At 53.7% G+C, this 13,695-nt stretch overlaps 1 protein-coding gene across 1 annotated transcript; it reads right to left on the bottom strand.

Annotated features, from left to right (window-relative positions):
• Positions 1–221: 221 nt before the first annotated feature.
• On the bottom strand, positions 222–1,466 carry LOC124700955 (polygalacturonase-like). The gene has a single exon (XM_047233023.1). It carries the CDS (start codon positions 1,464–1,466, stop codon positions 222–224), a length of 1,245 nt encoding a protein of 414 aa, XP_047088979.1.
• Positions 1,467–13,695: the final 12,229 nt, after the last annotated feature.

The following is a 13,695-nucleotide window of genomic DNA, read 5'->3' as shown; positions in this document are numbered from 1 at the left end:
AGCGTAGTTCAGCAGATTTACATACATCTATGAAAAGATTAGAAGAATGTAACTTGAAAATTTTCAAAAAAATACACTATTACTCACATTATATTGCAGTTTACTAGTATATATCCAATAGAGCTTACACTATGTATGCACAAGTATGACTAGCTATTTTGGATTTTCTGTACATCGCGGTATACATGTTACGGTAAGCCTAGTAATTGCAATGACCCTTCTTAGTTTTTTGCTTCACACGGTTGTGGAACAACAGTTCCAGATTTTCGCCATTGGGCGTTTTGGCAGGTGCTTTCGGTTTCTCCCTGGTTGCGCTCCATTTTCAGGTCAATATTCTCCAAGACAATGTTAGTGCATGACGCCTGGTTACTGCAGCTAAGGTTGATAGCATCCTTGGATATGGTTGTCCCTCTAATGTTCTTGAAAACAACATTGCTGATCTCCACCGCAGATTCTTGTTTCATGCATGGCTTAGCTGAGTCGCAGTAGTTCTGGTCAATGATGATCGGGTTTTGCACGTTGTCCATGATAATGTTCTGGAACGTGATACCCTTGGCGTACCCGCTTCCTCCCTGCCACGTCTTGATCCGGACGCCATTGGTTGTGCCATATAACTGTACGGAGTCAACTGTAATGCCAGAAACCTCAGCTCTGGAGTTGTCGTCACCCAAGCTTCCGATGCTGATTCCATGCCCCGGACCACAAACAACCTTGGTGACGAGAAGATTGTGAGTGCCATCCTCGATCGACATGCAATCATCCCCCGTCTTGATGACACAATCTCTAACTTGGACAACTGTGCTCCGGGTGATGTGGATGCCGTCGGTGTTTGGGCTGGTGCCAGGCGCCGTGATGGACAAGCGAGCCAGCTGCACATTGGTGCAATCCTCAACGGACACATGCATCTGTTGGCTGTTCACAATTTTCAGGTTGTCGACCTTCAAATTGTTGCACCGGTGAAATGTTAGAGCTGTGGGAGCCGTTGTGCATGACAGAGCTTTGTTGGTCTTGCACGAGTTCTTCCACCAAATGTCGCCGTTCCCATTGATCGTGCCGCCACCGGTGACAGTGAGGCCGGTGACGCCTTGGATCACGATCCAGCGACTAATGTTGTCCTCGCTCCATGCGGACCTGCTAGCTGGAGCCACCAGCGTGCCCTCCACCGTCAAGGTGACGGTGGACTTGCACGGGCCGGAGAGGGCGATCGGCTTGAGCAGGTAGCTCTTCCCCTTGGGGACGAGCAGCACGGCCGGCCGTGATGAGGAGCACGCCATGTTCCACGCCTTGGCCAGTGCCTGCGTGTCGTCGTGCTGCCCGTCGCCGCGGGCGCCGTAGTTGTCGAGGATGAACACGTTCTGCTGAGTCTCCTTGGCATTGCTCGTGGCGGCTGTAGTACTGCACAGCAAGAGCATCACGAGAGCCGCCATGGACAAAACGAGCTTAGTCACTCTCACACTCGACGCCATTCGCAGGAGGTCTTAATTAACGCGAAGCAGCTGCTAGCTCGATGATTTGTTGCCTGGAGTTTGGTCGTAGAGGAGGTGGAGAAGAAGGGTGGCCGGCGAGGGGTATTTATAAGTTCATGTGGTGGGTTGCTTGTGTGACAGAGAAGCTGGATCGGGCGAGAATTAGGCGTACGTGCATGTGTTGTGGAGTGTCCAAAGCTGCAAACGCTCGTGATGCCACATTAATTTTGCGCTGGAGTCATGCCCATGCTGCCGCATGCAAAATTTTCTACGACGTGAGCATTGAAAATATTGGCAAGGAGATAAGCGTGCCAGAATATTCCTCGGACTTTCGTGCAGGCTTGCACGCCAGAAATGTCAATCACCCCGGCCAAATCCCAGGAACATGTATCCGAAATTCCGTGCGCGTACGTACGTGTCTCTTCTTCTCTCGCTCCTTTGTTCCGTTGGCCTTGTATGTGCATGACCTTGTACTAGTGAATCCCCTGCTACACACTGTACGCAATTAATGGATATCCTGGACATGCATGCTTCTACGCTAATCGGTAGTGTTAATTTAGTTTTTACACGCAACTAGTCAACCAATGTTCGCTTTCTTCCACAAGACAAATGAGAAGCGCAGGATTAATCAACCACGAGCATCTCTCTCCTTAACGGTTTCATCATGTTTCGTTGCGTTTCATTTGGTCCAAAGTCCAAACAGACTGCAGTTCAAAAATCTAATGAAACTTGATGATACACTGTGACACAAATCTTGAAGCACCTGATCGACAGCTAAAATTCATCCACATGATTGTTGAAACCTATGTTTCTGAACGTTGTAATACACGTCTGTAACCGTCGTCCCTAGTCTCTGGGAGACCGATTCCCATGCCGCTCATGCGTCTGCGCACGCTCCTGACGGCCACGTTCTGCTCCCTCTGTACTTAACCGATCTCCTCTGAGATCTACTCAATGCAAATACATACACCTTCAGTCTTCTTCTTGGTATCAGAGCTCAGAGCTCAACAATGGCCGACAACTCTTCTTCCGCTCCGGCCTCATCCCCACCTATCATCTCTTCCGCTGCCCCCTCTACCTCTATAGATCCCGACCTAGTAACCCCAATTCAGCAACGGCCCGTGATGCCTCGCGCTCCGGAAACACCGACAGCCTCAGATGCATTCAACCTCGCCGGCCTCTCCGACGCCCTAGCCGTCACCACTTCCGCCGGCAACTATCGGCCTACGCCCTACCCCATGTTTTCCCCCACACCTTCCCACCCCATTCTCACCTTTCCCATCTCAAACTACATCAAGTTCCAGGTGCCAACCGCCGGCACACACTACACCAAGTGGCGCCAGATCGTCATCGCGCTTCTCACCATGTATCAGGCCATGGATCACATCACTGAAGGCGCCGCTCCGGCGGTTCTCGACGCCACCTGGAAGGCCGTCGATATACAGATCTCCCTGTGGTTCCTTGAAACCCTGAGTGATGATCTCCATCGGCTCGTTCAGGCTCCCGACGGCAGCGCGTGCGGCACCTGGACCCGTCTCCACCGCTTCTTCCGCGACAACGGCTTCTCCCGGTACCTCTACCTCAACCGAGCCTTCCACAACTGTCCGCGTGGCGACCTCAACGTGACGGACTACGCCAGCAAGCTCCAGAGCCTCGCCGACGATCTCGCCGCGATCGGGCGTCCCGTTTCTGACAGCGATCTCACACTGCAATTTCTCGACGGCCTCGGCAAGCGATTCGCCGTCCAACGGGAGATCCTCAAGAGCAACCTCCCCAGCTTCGCCGACGCCTGCTCCCGCCTTCAGCTCGCCGAGATGGACGACGACGCCGAGCAGCTGACGGCCGGTGCACATGTCATGGTCGCCCATGGCGGTGGCCGTGGCCAGCCCACCGCTCCCGGTGGACAAGCACCGCCGCGCCCCTCCGCCAACGCCGACCCCAACTACATCAGCCCCAATTACAAAGGGAAGAACCCCATCCCAGGGTATCAGGGACGCGGCCAAGGCGCTCCTCCGCACGGTCGTGGCGGCGGCCCTTCCCACTACCAAGGCGGCGGCGGCCGTGGTCGTGGTCACCCCAGCGGTGGGCGCGGGTACGGCGACACTTCTCACGGACGTGGCGGTGGCCAGGAACCGTGGATTGGCTACTTCGCGCCCATGCACATGCCCTTCCCGCCTCCTCGCGCGCCATGGATCCCTCCAAATGCCCACGGCGTGCTCGGCCCGCGCCCCCACGTGGCCACTCACGCCTACCCCGCCATCGCTGCGCCATCTGCACCACCGGCCATCCCCGCTGCACCAGCACCTCCGGCTCCTTCGTGGGACTATTCCACCATGTACCAGAACGCCCCCAGCTACGGATCTGCTTTTGCTGCCTACGGAGGCGATTGGGTCATGGATTCAGGCGCCTCTTCCCATGTCGCCGGCAGTTCAGGTATACTGACTAAGTCTCATTCCCCTTCAGAGCTTACTTCTCAGCACATAGTCGTTGGTAATGGCACTCGTCTTCCTATTGTTGCTACTGGTACAGCTGCTCTCACCGACCGTCCCTTCCACCTCCACAATGTCTTAGTATCACCTCACATTGTCCAAAATTTAATTAGCACTCGCAAATTTTCCCGAGATAATTCTGTTTCTGTTGAGTTTGATCCCTTTGGCTTCTCTGTGAAGGACCTTACCACCCGGAGACTCCTCATGAGATCAGATAGCTCCGGGGACTTGTATCCCTTCTTTGGCGACGGCGGTGTTCCTCCATCTTCGGCTCTCACAGTCACAAGTGACCTCTGGCACAGGCGGCTGGGACATCCCAGCGATGCAGCTCTTTCCCATTTACCCCTAGAATTTCTCTTTACATGTAATAAAGCAAGCACCAAAACTAGTTTCTGTGATGCATGTCAATTAGGAAAACAAGCTCGCCTCCCATTTTCTGTATCTCACTCCCGTAGCACATCACCATTTGATTTAATTCATTGCGACTTGTGGACATCCCCCATTGTAAGCTACTCCGGCTATAAATACTATCTTGTGATCCTTGACGATTTTTCACATTACTCTTGGGTCTTTCCTTTACAAAACAAATCAGATACCTGTGACACTCTCCAACGATTTTTTACCTTTGTCTCCACACAATTTAACACCACAATCCGATGCATGCAATGTGACAACGGCGGCGAGTTTCTCACCTCTGCCCTTCGCCATTTCTTTTCCACTCACGGCGTCTCCCTGCGACTTTCCTGCCCTTACACTTCTCCACAAAATGGGCGGGCTGAACGGCTCATTCGCACCACTAACAACATTGTCCGCACCTTGCTCTTCCAAGCCTCACTCCCACCTGCGTTTTGGGTCGAAGCCCTCTACACTGCCAATCACGTGCTCAACCTAAGACCCTCCCGCATCGTCCAACACCTCACCCCGCATTTCCTTCTATATGGCTGCCAACCCTCCTACAACCACCTTAGAACCTTTGGGTGCCTATGCTTCCCAAATGTCTCACCCACGGCAACACATAAACTCGCACCGAGATCTGCCCGCTGCGTTTTCATAGGCTACCCACGAGAACAGAAAGGATACCGGTGCCTCGACCTGACGACTCGCAAAGTTCACATCTCGCGTCACGTCATTTTTGACGAATCTCAGTTTCCATACACAAACAGCACACCAGACACCACACCAAACCCTCCCACACCCGATCCGACCCGATCCGCCCCGATCCCCCTCGGGATCGCTCCCCCATCATTCCCGCCCATCCCACCTACCTTAACCAATCAAACAGCCAACCCTCCCACGCCACCTCACCCCCCAGGCCCACCATCCACCCCACCTGCCGCGACCGGATCCTCCTCTACTGCCGCGCCCACTCCGGACCGCACCCCACCTGCCGAGAGCCCCACCGGATCCCCCTCGTGCTACACGCCCGGACGCGGTTTGCCCGCACCTGACAGTCCCACCGATTCCCCTCCCCCCACTCCCGCTTCGCCACGTCACCCACCTGTCCCCGCGCGAGCTATTCCCGTACGTGCACCCCAGAACGAACACACAATGACCACTCGAGGCAAAAATGGTTATTTCATGCCCAAGCGCCATTTTGACCTGACCATCTCCACTACCACCCCATCTCCAATTCCAGCTTCGTACCGAGCAGCACTAAAAGACCCCCATTGGCACGACGCAATGCTTGATGAATTTAATGCTCTTATTCGGAATGATACTTGGTCTCTTGTGCCTCGTCCTGCAGGTGTTAACTTGGTAACAGGCAAATGGATCTATCGGCACAAACTTCATCCCGATGGCACCTTGGCACGATACAAAGCTCGATGGGTTGTTCGTGGATTTACACAGCAGCCTGGAGTGGATTATGGTGAGACATTTAGCCCGGTTGTCAAACCGGCTACCATTCGCGTCGTCCTCAGCATTGCCACCGCAAACTCTTGGCCTATTCATCAGATGGATGTCAAAAATGCATTCCTCCATGGTGATCTTGCTGAGACGGTCTATTGTCAGCAGCCCTCCGGGTTTGTTGATCCCACATACCCCACACATGTTTGCCGCCTCAACAAATCCCTCTACGGCCTCAAACAAGCTCCCCGAACTTGGTTCGTCCGCTTCACCACATTCCTACACTCCCTCGGCTTTCTTGGCGTCACCGTGACTCGCAACAAACATGGTCTTTTCCTTGATCAGCACCAGTACGCCCTGGAGATACTTGACCGAGCCGGAATGCTCAATTGCCACCCTATTGCCACCCCTGTCGACACCACCTCCAAACTTTCCCTCACCACCGGTGCACCATTTGACAACTCCTCGCTTTACCGCAGCCTTGCGGGCGCCCTTCAGTACCTCACGCTGACCCGGCCGGACCTTGCATATGCAGTCCAGCAGGTCTGCCTCTTCATGCACGCCCCGACTGACAACCATTTTCAGCTCATCAAACGGATACTGCGGTACATTCGAGGGACAACACACTTCGGCCTCCAGCTCCATCGCGCGTCCGCTCATGATCTGGTGGCATATTCCGACGCGGACTGGGCAGGCTGCCCGGACACGCGGAAGTCGACTTCGGGATTCGGTGTCTTCCTCGGCAGCAACCTGGTCTCCTGGTCTTCAAAACGGCAGAACACCGTCTCCCGCTCAAGCGCGGAAGCTGAATACCGCGCCGTCGCGAACTGTGTCGCGGAGTCCTGCTGGCTCCGGCAACTACTCGTCGAGCTTCATCGCCCGCCTACCCGCGCCACCATCGTCTACTGTGACAACGTCTCGGCAGTCTACCTCTCCACCAACCCTGTCCAGCATCAGCGCACGAAGCACGTCGAGATCGATCTCCACTTCGTCCGTGACAAGGTGGCGCTCGGCGAGGCAAGGGTTCTGCACGTCCCGACCGGCTCCCAGTACGCCGACATCTTCACAAAGGGGCTCCCTACGACGGTCTTCACGGATTTCAGAACCAGTCTGAACGTCACCGCCGTTCCGACTGCGGGGGGGGGGGGGGTGTTGAAACCTATGTTTCTGAACGTTGTAATACACGTCTGTAACCGTCGCCCCTAGTCTCTGGGAGACCGATTCCCATGCCGCTCATGCGTCTGCGCACGCTCCTGACGGCCACGTTCTGCTCCCTCTGTACTTAACCGATCTCCTCTGAGATCTACTCAATGCAAATACATACACCTTCAGTCTTCTTCTATGATCTCCCGTTCTTGGGAGAATTGCCTCTCTCAGAAAGCGCCGCTATGATTTCTTCTTCAACAAGCATGGGCGCAATCTGGCACATGGGTCAAGAGCCAACGAAATAACACCAGAAGTTAACGTGGGGGTGCACGTCGCTGAAATTAGCACACCTACTTATACTTTGTTAGTTAATTAAATCTCTCTTGGAGAGAAAGAGACAGGGAGGCGGCAGTTTCCCGGGGAACTCCAGCAATACCGTGGGTTCTCCCCTCTTTATTCGCCGCTCCGGTGGTGGAAGGAGGGGTTGGAACTTCGTTTCACTTTCGGTTTGTACAAACTGGTAAGATCTTGGTGTGGGCCGCGCCATGGCGGTGAGGCTGGTGCCACGTTTGATAAATCTACCTCAGCCTCTTCATCACCATGGAGATGCTCCCCACGGCAACGTCGAAAGTCCGGGAGCCTTGTGTGCTCTTTGTCCGCTCGCGACGGCGAGGTTTGTTTTCATGTTTTGTGGCAGTCGGATATTATCCTTTTGGACGATGTGAACAGCTAGGAGGAGATGGTGGCTCTAGATCAGGGATGATGGTTCGGCGACGGTAGATCCGGCCTTCTTCCGCTGCTCCATTGATGGGACGCAGCGGATCATGGCCGAGGACAGCACCGGGATGTTCACTGGCTAACATGCCACATCCAAAAGTGCCTTGTTGCTTGCAACATGCTGCTCTTCGACTCTCAAAGCCTTCATAGCAATAGTGCTTCCCTGGACCTGGAATCTACGGATGTGTTTGGTCTCCTCTTCCTAAGGTGTCTTGACGGCTCTAGAGGATGGAAATGGCTGCTCGTGTGAGCAGGGATTTACAGGAGATTTACTCTACTTTAATTTTCCTTGGGGTCTTTGTGCATGCAATAGCCAAAACCTTGTTACAAACACATGCAACAACTGCAATAGGGAGAAGATAGTGCTACCGGACTGATATTAACTAGGGGTGATGGTATTTTAGGTTACCCTGGATAGTTACCGGAAATTATCTAACAATTTTTTTAATAAAATTTAAATTCAAAAAGGGAAATTTTCAAAATATCTAGAACCAACCAGTTACCATATGATCACCAAGCGGTAACTACTTATATACTGAAAATTGTAAAAATATGGACCCAATTACATGGTCCAAAATGTTTCGCTCGAAAAACCCATATACATATGGGGTGGTTAGGGCATCTCCAACCGGGCGACCCATCCCGCGCCCGCGCGTCCGGATGGGTCCAGCCGGACAAAAACCCGGCCCAGCGCGCGGACCCATCCCTAAAACGGATGCCCGCGGCGTCCGGAACGACGCATACCCGGCCCAAATCTTGGCCGGGTTTGCGTGGCCGCGGACGCGAAAGGCTGGTCGCTCGCGTCCGCCCGTTGTCCGCCCCTGGCCCGCGTGTCATAGGCATAAATAATGTTTTTCATTAAATAGAACTCATTACAATTTTTTTTTAGCTACTACTTCTATCCTAAATACGTACGGGGCCGGCGGCCTCGCCGGCGACTCCTCGCCGGCTCGCCGTCGGGGCCGTGGATTTCACTCGACGCGGGCGGCCTGTACGCGTGAGGATTCCACTCCAGCTTCCTACGGGCTGGGTGGCGCGTCGGCGGCGGCGCGGGCGGCGGCGCGGGCCTCGGCAGCTTGGACGGAGGGCATCATCCTCCTCCTTTCCGCCCGCGCAGCTCGGGCGCGCTCGCGCTCCGCCTCCTGCGGCGGAACCATCCGCTTCCCGCATAGCTCAAGCTCCCGCAGGGCGGCGCGTTCCACGGCGGTGCGCGCCTCCGGGCGGACGCGGCCGGCGGCCTGGGCCTCGTGGTTGTCCTGCCGCCGGCGCATGCGCTCTTGCCGGCCGCGCTCCGCCGACGCAGCATCCTCCCGGGCGCGCCGCTCGGGCGGCGGCATCTGGATGAGGTGACGGGCTGCTCGCATAGCGAGCAGCTCGTTCTTCTGGCCGAGGAGGTCGCCTAAGCCGCGGCGGCCGGCCCGCCAGATGCCCTCGTGCTCCTTCGTCACGCGCGTGAGGTCGGCGAGACGCTCCTCGATGGCGGCGTTGATGTTCGCCAGCGCGAGGTCCTCCGCGCTGACGGGCTCCTCCGCGGCGTCCGCCCCCTCCTCCGCGGCCTCGTACCAGCCGTCCGCGGTCTCGTGCCAGCCCTCCGCGGCCGCTTCCCCCATCTCCGCGTCACCGGCCTTCTTTGCCGCCGCCTCGGCAGCGACGCGGAGCGCCTCGTCGTCGGCGACCCACCGCGAGTCCGCGCGCTCCTCCTCGTCCGTCCGCGGGAACCTGGCCCGGGCGGCGAGGGAGAGCTTGGCCCATGTGGCCTGAAGGGTGCGCGGCATGGCGCCGGAGAAGGTGGAGGGGAAGAGAACGGTGATGCGGTCTGGGTGAGACCGCCGCCGTCTTTTATAGCCGGCGGTCTGGCGGGAAACTTGGGCGCGAGCGCGCGCCAATGGCGTTTCGCGCGCGGGAACCTTGGTGCGCGCGGGATCTTTCCCGCGCGTTCCACCGCCCACCATGGCTGTCCCGTCGAGGCCTGCCATGGCGCAGCGCCGCGCAACGAAGACGAACCACGTGGTGTCTCTTTGGGTCGCCGCGTTGGGCGCCGCGTGCGACCCAAACGGACACGCGGACGCGGGGCGCTGTCCGCGTGTCCGGGCGGCCACGCAAACGGCCCAAAACGGACGGCCCAGCGCGTCCGTTTGGGTCGCCCGGTTGGAGATGCCCTTATATAGTAAACTGGTTACCGGCCGGTAACTTGTCTAGTAACCAAAACCCTAGTTTGTAACCCTATTTGTTGACCAATGATAGTGCGCAGTTTCTCCTAAAAAGAACTCTGGATCATCACCTGATCTGGTTAGCTGATCTACTCGCGTGACGTCAACACATGTACTTGTGATGCAAAACTACTCAAACAGGCTATATACCGCCACTAGTGGAAAACGGGGCTACAGGTCCGGTTCGTTTGGGCCTTCAGTCCCGGTTTCCAAACCAGGACCAACAAGGCGGGACTAAAGGGTCTCCCCTTTAGTCCCGGTTTAAAGTTGCACCGAACCTAAAGGCCCCGCCACGTGATGCGGCGAGGGCGCTCGAGGTGGAGGACCTTTGGTCCCGGTTCGTGGTACGAACCGGGCTGGTGTTTCTCTGCCGCGGCAGAAAATTGCTATTTCTCTGCCGCGGCACAGGTTTAGGGAAACAGGGCTTTTCTCTGCCACAGCAGAGTTTCAGCAATGCATATATCATTCAAGAAACCACAAAATATCATCGTGAATATATAGACATCGTCAACAGTACACGTAATGCATGCCTATTTACAATATAAAGCTAGTCGGATCTCTTTACTAAATCTATTAGCCTTTACGAAGTTGCTCCATATCTATGACCTTCGCATAGTGCTCTCCAGTTGGGACAATGACCTCGGCAAGAAAGAATCCCGCGATTTCCTCTTGAATTGCTCGTATGCATATATATATATATGAATGGAACTCAATACAATTAATGGTACTAAGATTAATTGTGAAATATTGTTCACGTACACGAGTGTGGTGTATAGCGGCATCCGCACCCCTGGGACAGGCCATGTCACGAATGAAGTTGCAGACGTAGTATCCACATAAGTTATTCCCGGGTTCCTGCCTCATACACTTTACGAAAAAATAGTTCGATCAAACTAATAATCAAGCATCGTATTGAAAGTAAATATCATAGAGTTTCACGGGCATAGCTATATATAGTACTACTTACAGGGTAATATTTAAATGTAAGCTCCGGTTTCCATTTACCCGGAACAGTATTGATGAACCGTTTTCAAGCCCTGCCCGGCAAAAAATAATGAATAAATGAGTTATTGATTAGTTGATGATATCGTCGAATTAGAACAGATGAAGATGCCAATACGAATTTGATTGAAATTACCTCTGGAGGATGGCAGCCATGTCCGCTCATTCCGCATGTTCTTTACGTTTTGAGTCCATGACATTTACGACTCCTTTGTGAAGATCAATGATTAGGAGAATAAAGTGGAATCTGCACAAGCATAGCTCAATGATTACGAGAATAAAGTGGAAGCTGCACAAGCATAATGTATGTTATATATAACACTCACTTGAAGTTGTAGGGAAAGAATATATCCTCTTTGTTTGCTTGCTTCACTAAAAACATTAGCATGTGTCCTCTGTGTCCTTGGGGTACTGTCGAACTGTAACTTCATGAACTGTGTCTGGGTCAATGAACCCCAGCTCGTGGAGCTTGCCTCTTTTGCATTCGAGCTTCTTCATTCTGCATAATGAAATATATAGCGTACACAAAGAATATAGTGATGATAATTGTTAGTGCAAATGAATGAGATGAGCTACAGACTTAATTACATAAATAAATCAATTACAGGCAGTAGCAACTGATGACAACTTTGTCGAGGGCGTCTTGATTGAATAACTGAAACAGTTCTTCTAACTCAAGAATTATCTCCTCGTCCCCCGGAAGTAATGCTCATCTCTAAGATACACCGTGAGGTAGCGATCACATCTTCGACAGGCTTTCAGGTACCATTCATGCAACCTTCGCATCTGAGTCCCTAGACGCGCGAGCTCGCCAGGTTTGACGAGATCAGATCCGTATCTATACTTGTTTACGACTTGAGCCGTTGGATAGTAATCTTCGTACTAAACTGATGCTCCCTGAGCTCTAGCCTCCCGTTCGATCATCGATGCAGTCTCTGGATCATCATAGGACTGCACGACGAAGTGGGGTATGGACTGAATGTCCTGCTGTCCAAGCTGGGCGACATTTTTTGCTTTTCCCGCTCTATAGGATTGTCCAAGAGAGAGGTCATGATCACTTCTCGGCTCAGCTCTCTTTATTCTCGTCTCGGCAAAGTGCTTCATTGTATGCGGTGCAATAAACGTCTTCTTCGGCACAAGAAACGCCTTTTGCTCATCAGTCTGCTCATGTGGTAACAACTCTGGAGTCTGTTCCCTCATCGGAGTTGATGATCTCTTCAGAGCTGTAGGAGGTGCCGCGGTTAGCTTCCTCTTTTGCTTAGGTGGAGGCGGCGGAGTCTCCTGACGAGGAGGAGGAGACGGCGGAGTATTGTCATGTGTGGGAGCCGCCTGTGATTCCTGAGGAGGAGACTGCTCATGCACAGGGGAATCATCATCGCGCATAGGAGAATCATCACGCGGAGGAGACTGCGCAGGTGGCGGAGGAGGCGGACGAGGTGGCCTGCTTGGTGGCTTCTGCATGATATAATTAAGCTGATCAAAACCATTACAGAACATCACGATGTATATATACACATGCATTTTATCAATTACAGATGAAAAGGATAAACTTGTTAACCTCGATGGAGAAGAAAAAAGCAAGTTAATTAAGTGTGGCTTGATTTGTGTAAACTCAAGTGGCGAATCCTCTTAAGCATTTCAACACCTCTTGTGCATGTGAAGAAGAGAGCAAAGCAATACACCCCTCTTGTGAAGAAAGTGAAAAAATGGCTAAGTGTGGCTCACACTTGGGCAGGGGCAAGGTTATATAGCCAGATTGGGGACTTTGTCCCGGTTTGTAATACAAACCGGGTCCAAAGGATGGGCCTATGGGCCCGGTTTGTACTACAAACCGAGACTAAAGGTTTCTGACACCTGACACGGCCTGCCGCGCCCTTCCGCCGACCCTTTATTCCCGGTTTGTAGTACAAACCGGGGCCATAGGCCGCTAACGGACAGGCGCCAGTGAGTGGGGTCGCCCTGGGCCAAACGAACCGGGACCAATGCCCCCCATTGGTCCCGGTTTGGTTCAGAACTGGGACATTTGCTTCCAGTGGCTTGGGACCAAAGGCCTCTTCTCCACTAGTGCGCGTCGCCATGTATATACGCTTTGCATGTATTCCACGTGAGATCATATACTCATATGAATTAATACTACTAGGAAAAAGCCTATAGGTGGAAGATCTGGTGCCGGCGCACCACATCCTGCATGCGCCGGTGGCACGTGGTGTCGGCGCACCACCTTTCAGCAGCGCCGGCGATGCAGGTCCACTGTCGGCGACTAGCTGAAAAGATGCGCCGGCGATATTTCCTGGCATGGGTCGTCCGATTTGGGCCAGGCCCCAGAATCACTGCCAGCGCACTAGCCCAGGAGCGCGCCGGCGGTAATTTACTATTGCCGGCGCGCTCCTGGGCTGGTGCGCCGGCAGTGATTCTTGGGCCTGGCCCGGAGCAGATATAGCCGGATGGGCTATATAGACCTGGGTGCGCCGGCAGTAACCTGGCACTTATTTCTCACCAACCAGCACTTACACACCCACACTACACTCCACTCCTCCACACAACCCGAGCCTTCTTCCAACCCAGCTATTTTTTTGCCCATTTCTACCACAAATTTGACCAATTTGACTAAACAAAATAATATTTTTGAGCAAATCTTCCCTTCCTACATGCATCTCCCATATCCCTATGTAGATCTAGATCTACTATCCCGCATTAACCGCTCAATCTATATCTAGATCTAGAAAGTCGGCTTTCATACGCCGTGGTCGCGGCGTGACG

The sequence above is a fragment of the Lolium rigidum genome, chromosome 3, assembly GCF_022539505.1.
Source record: "Lolium rigidum isolate FL_2022 chromosome 3, APGP_CSIRO_Lrig_0.1, whole genome shotgun sequence".
NCBI classification, from domain to species: domain Eukaryota; kingdom Viridiplantae; phylum Streptophyta; class Magnoliopsida; order Poales; family Poaceae; genus Lolium; species Lolium rigidum.
Note: the sequence above shows the minus strand (reverse complement) of the source record. Positions and strands in the feature narration are given on the sequence as shown.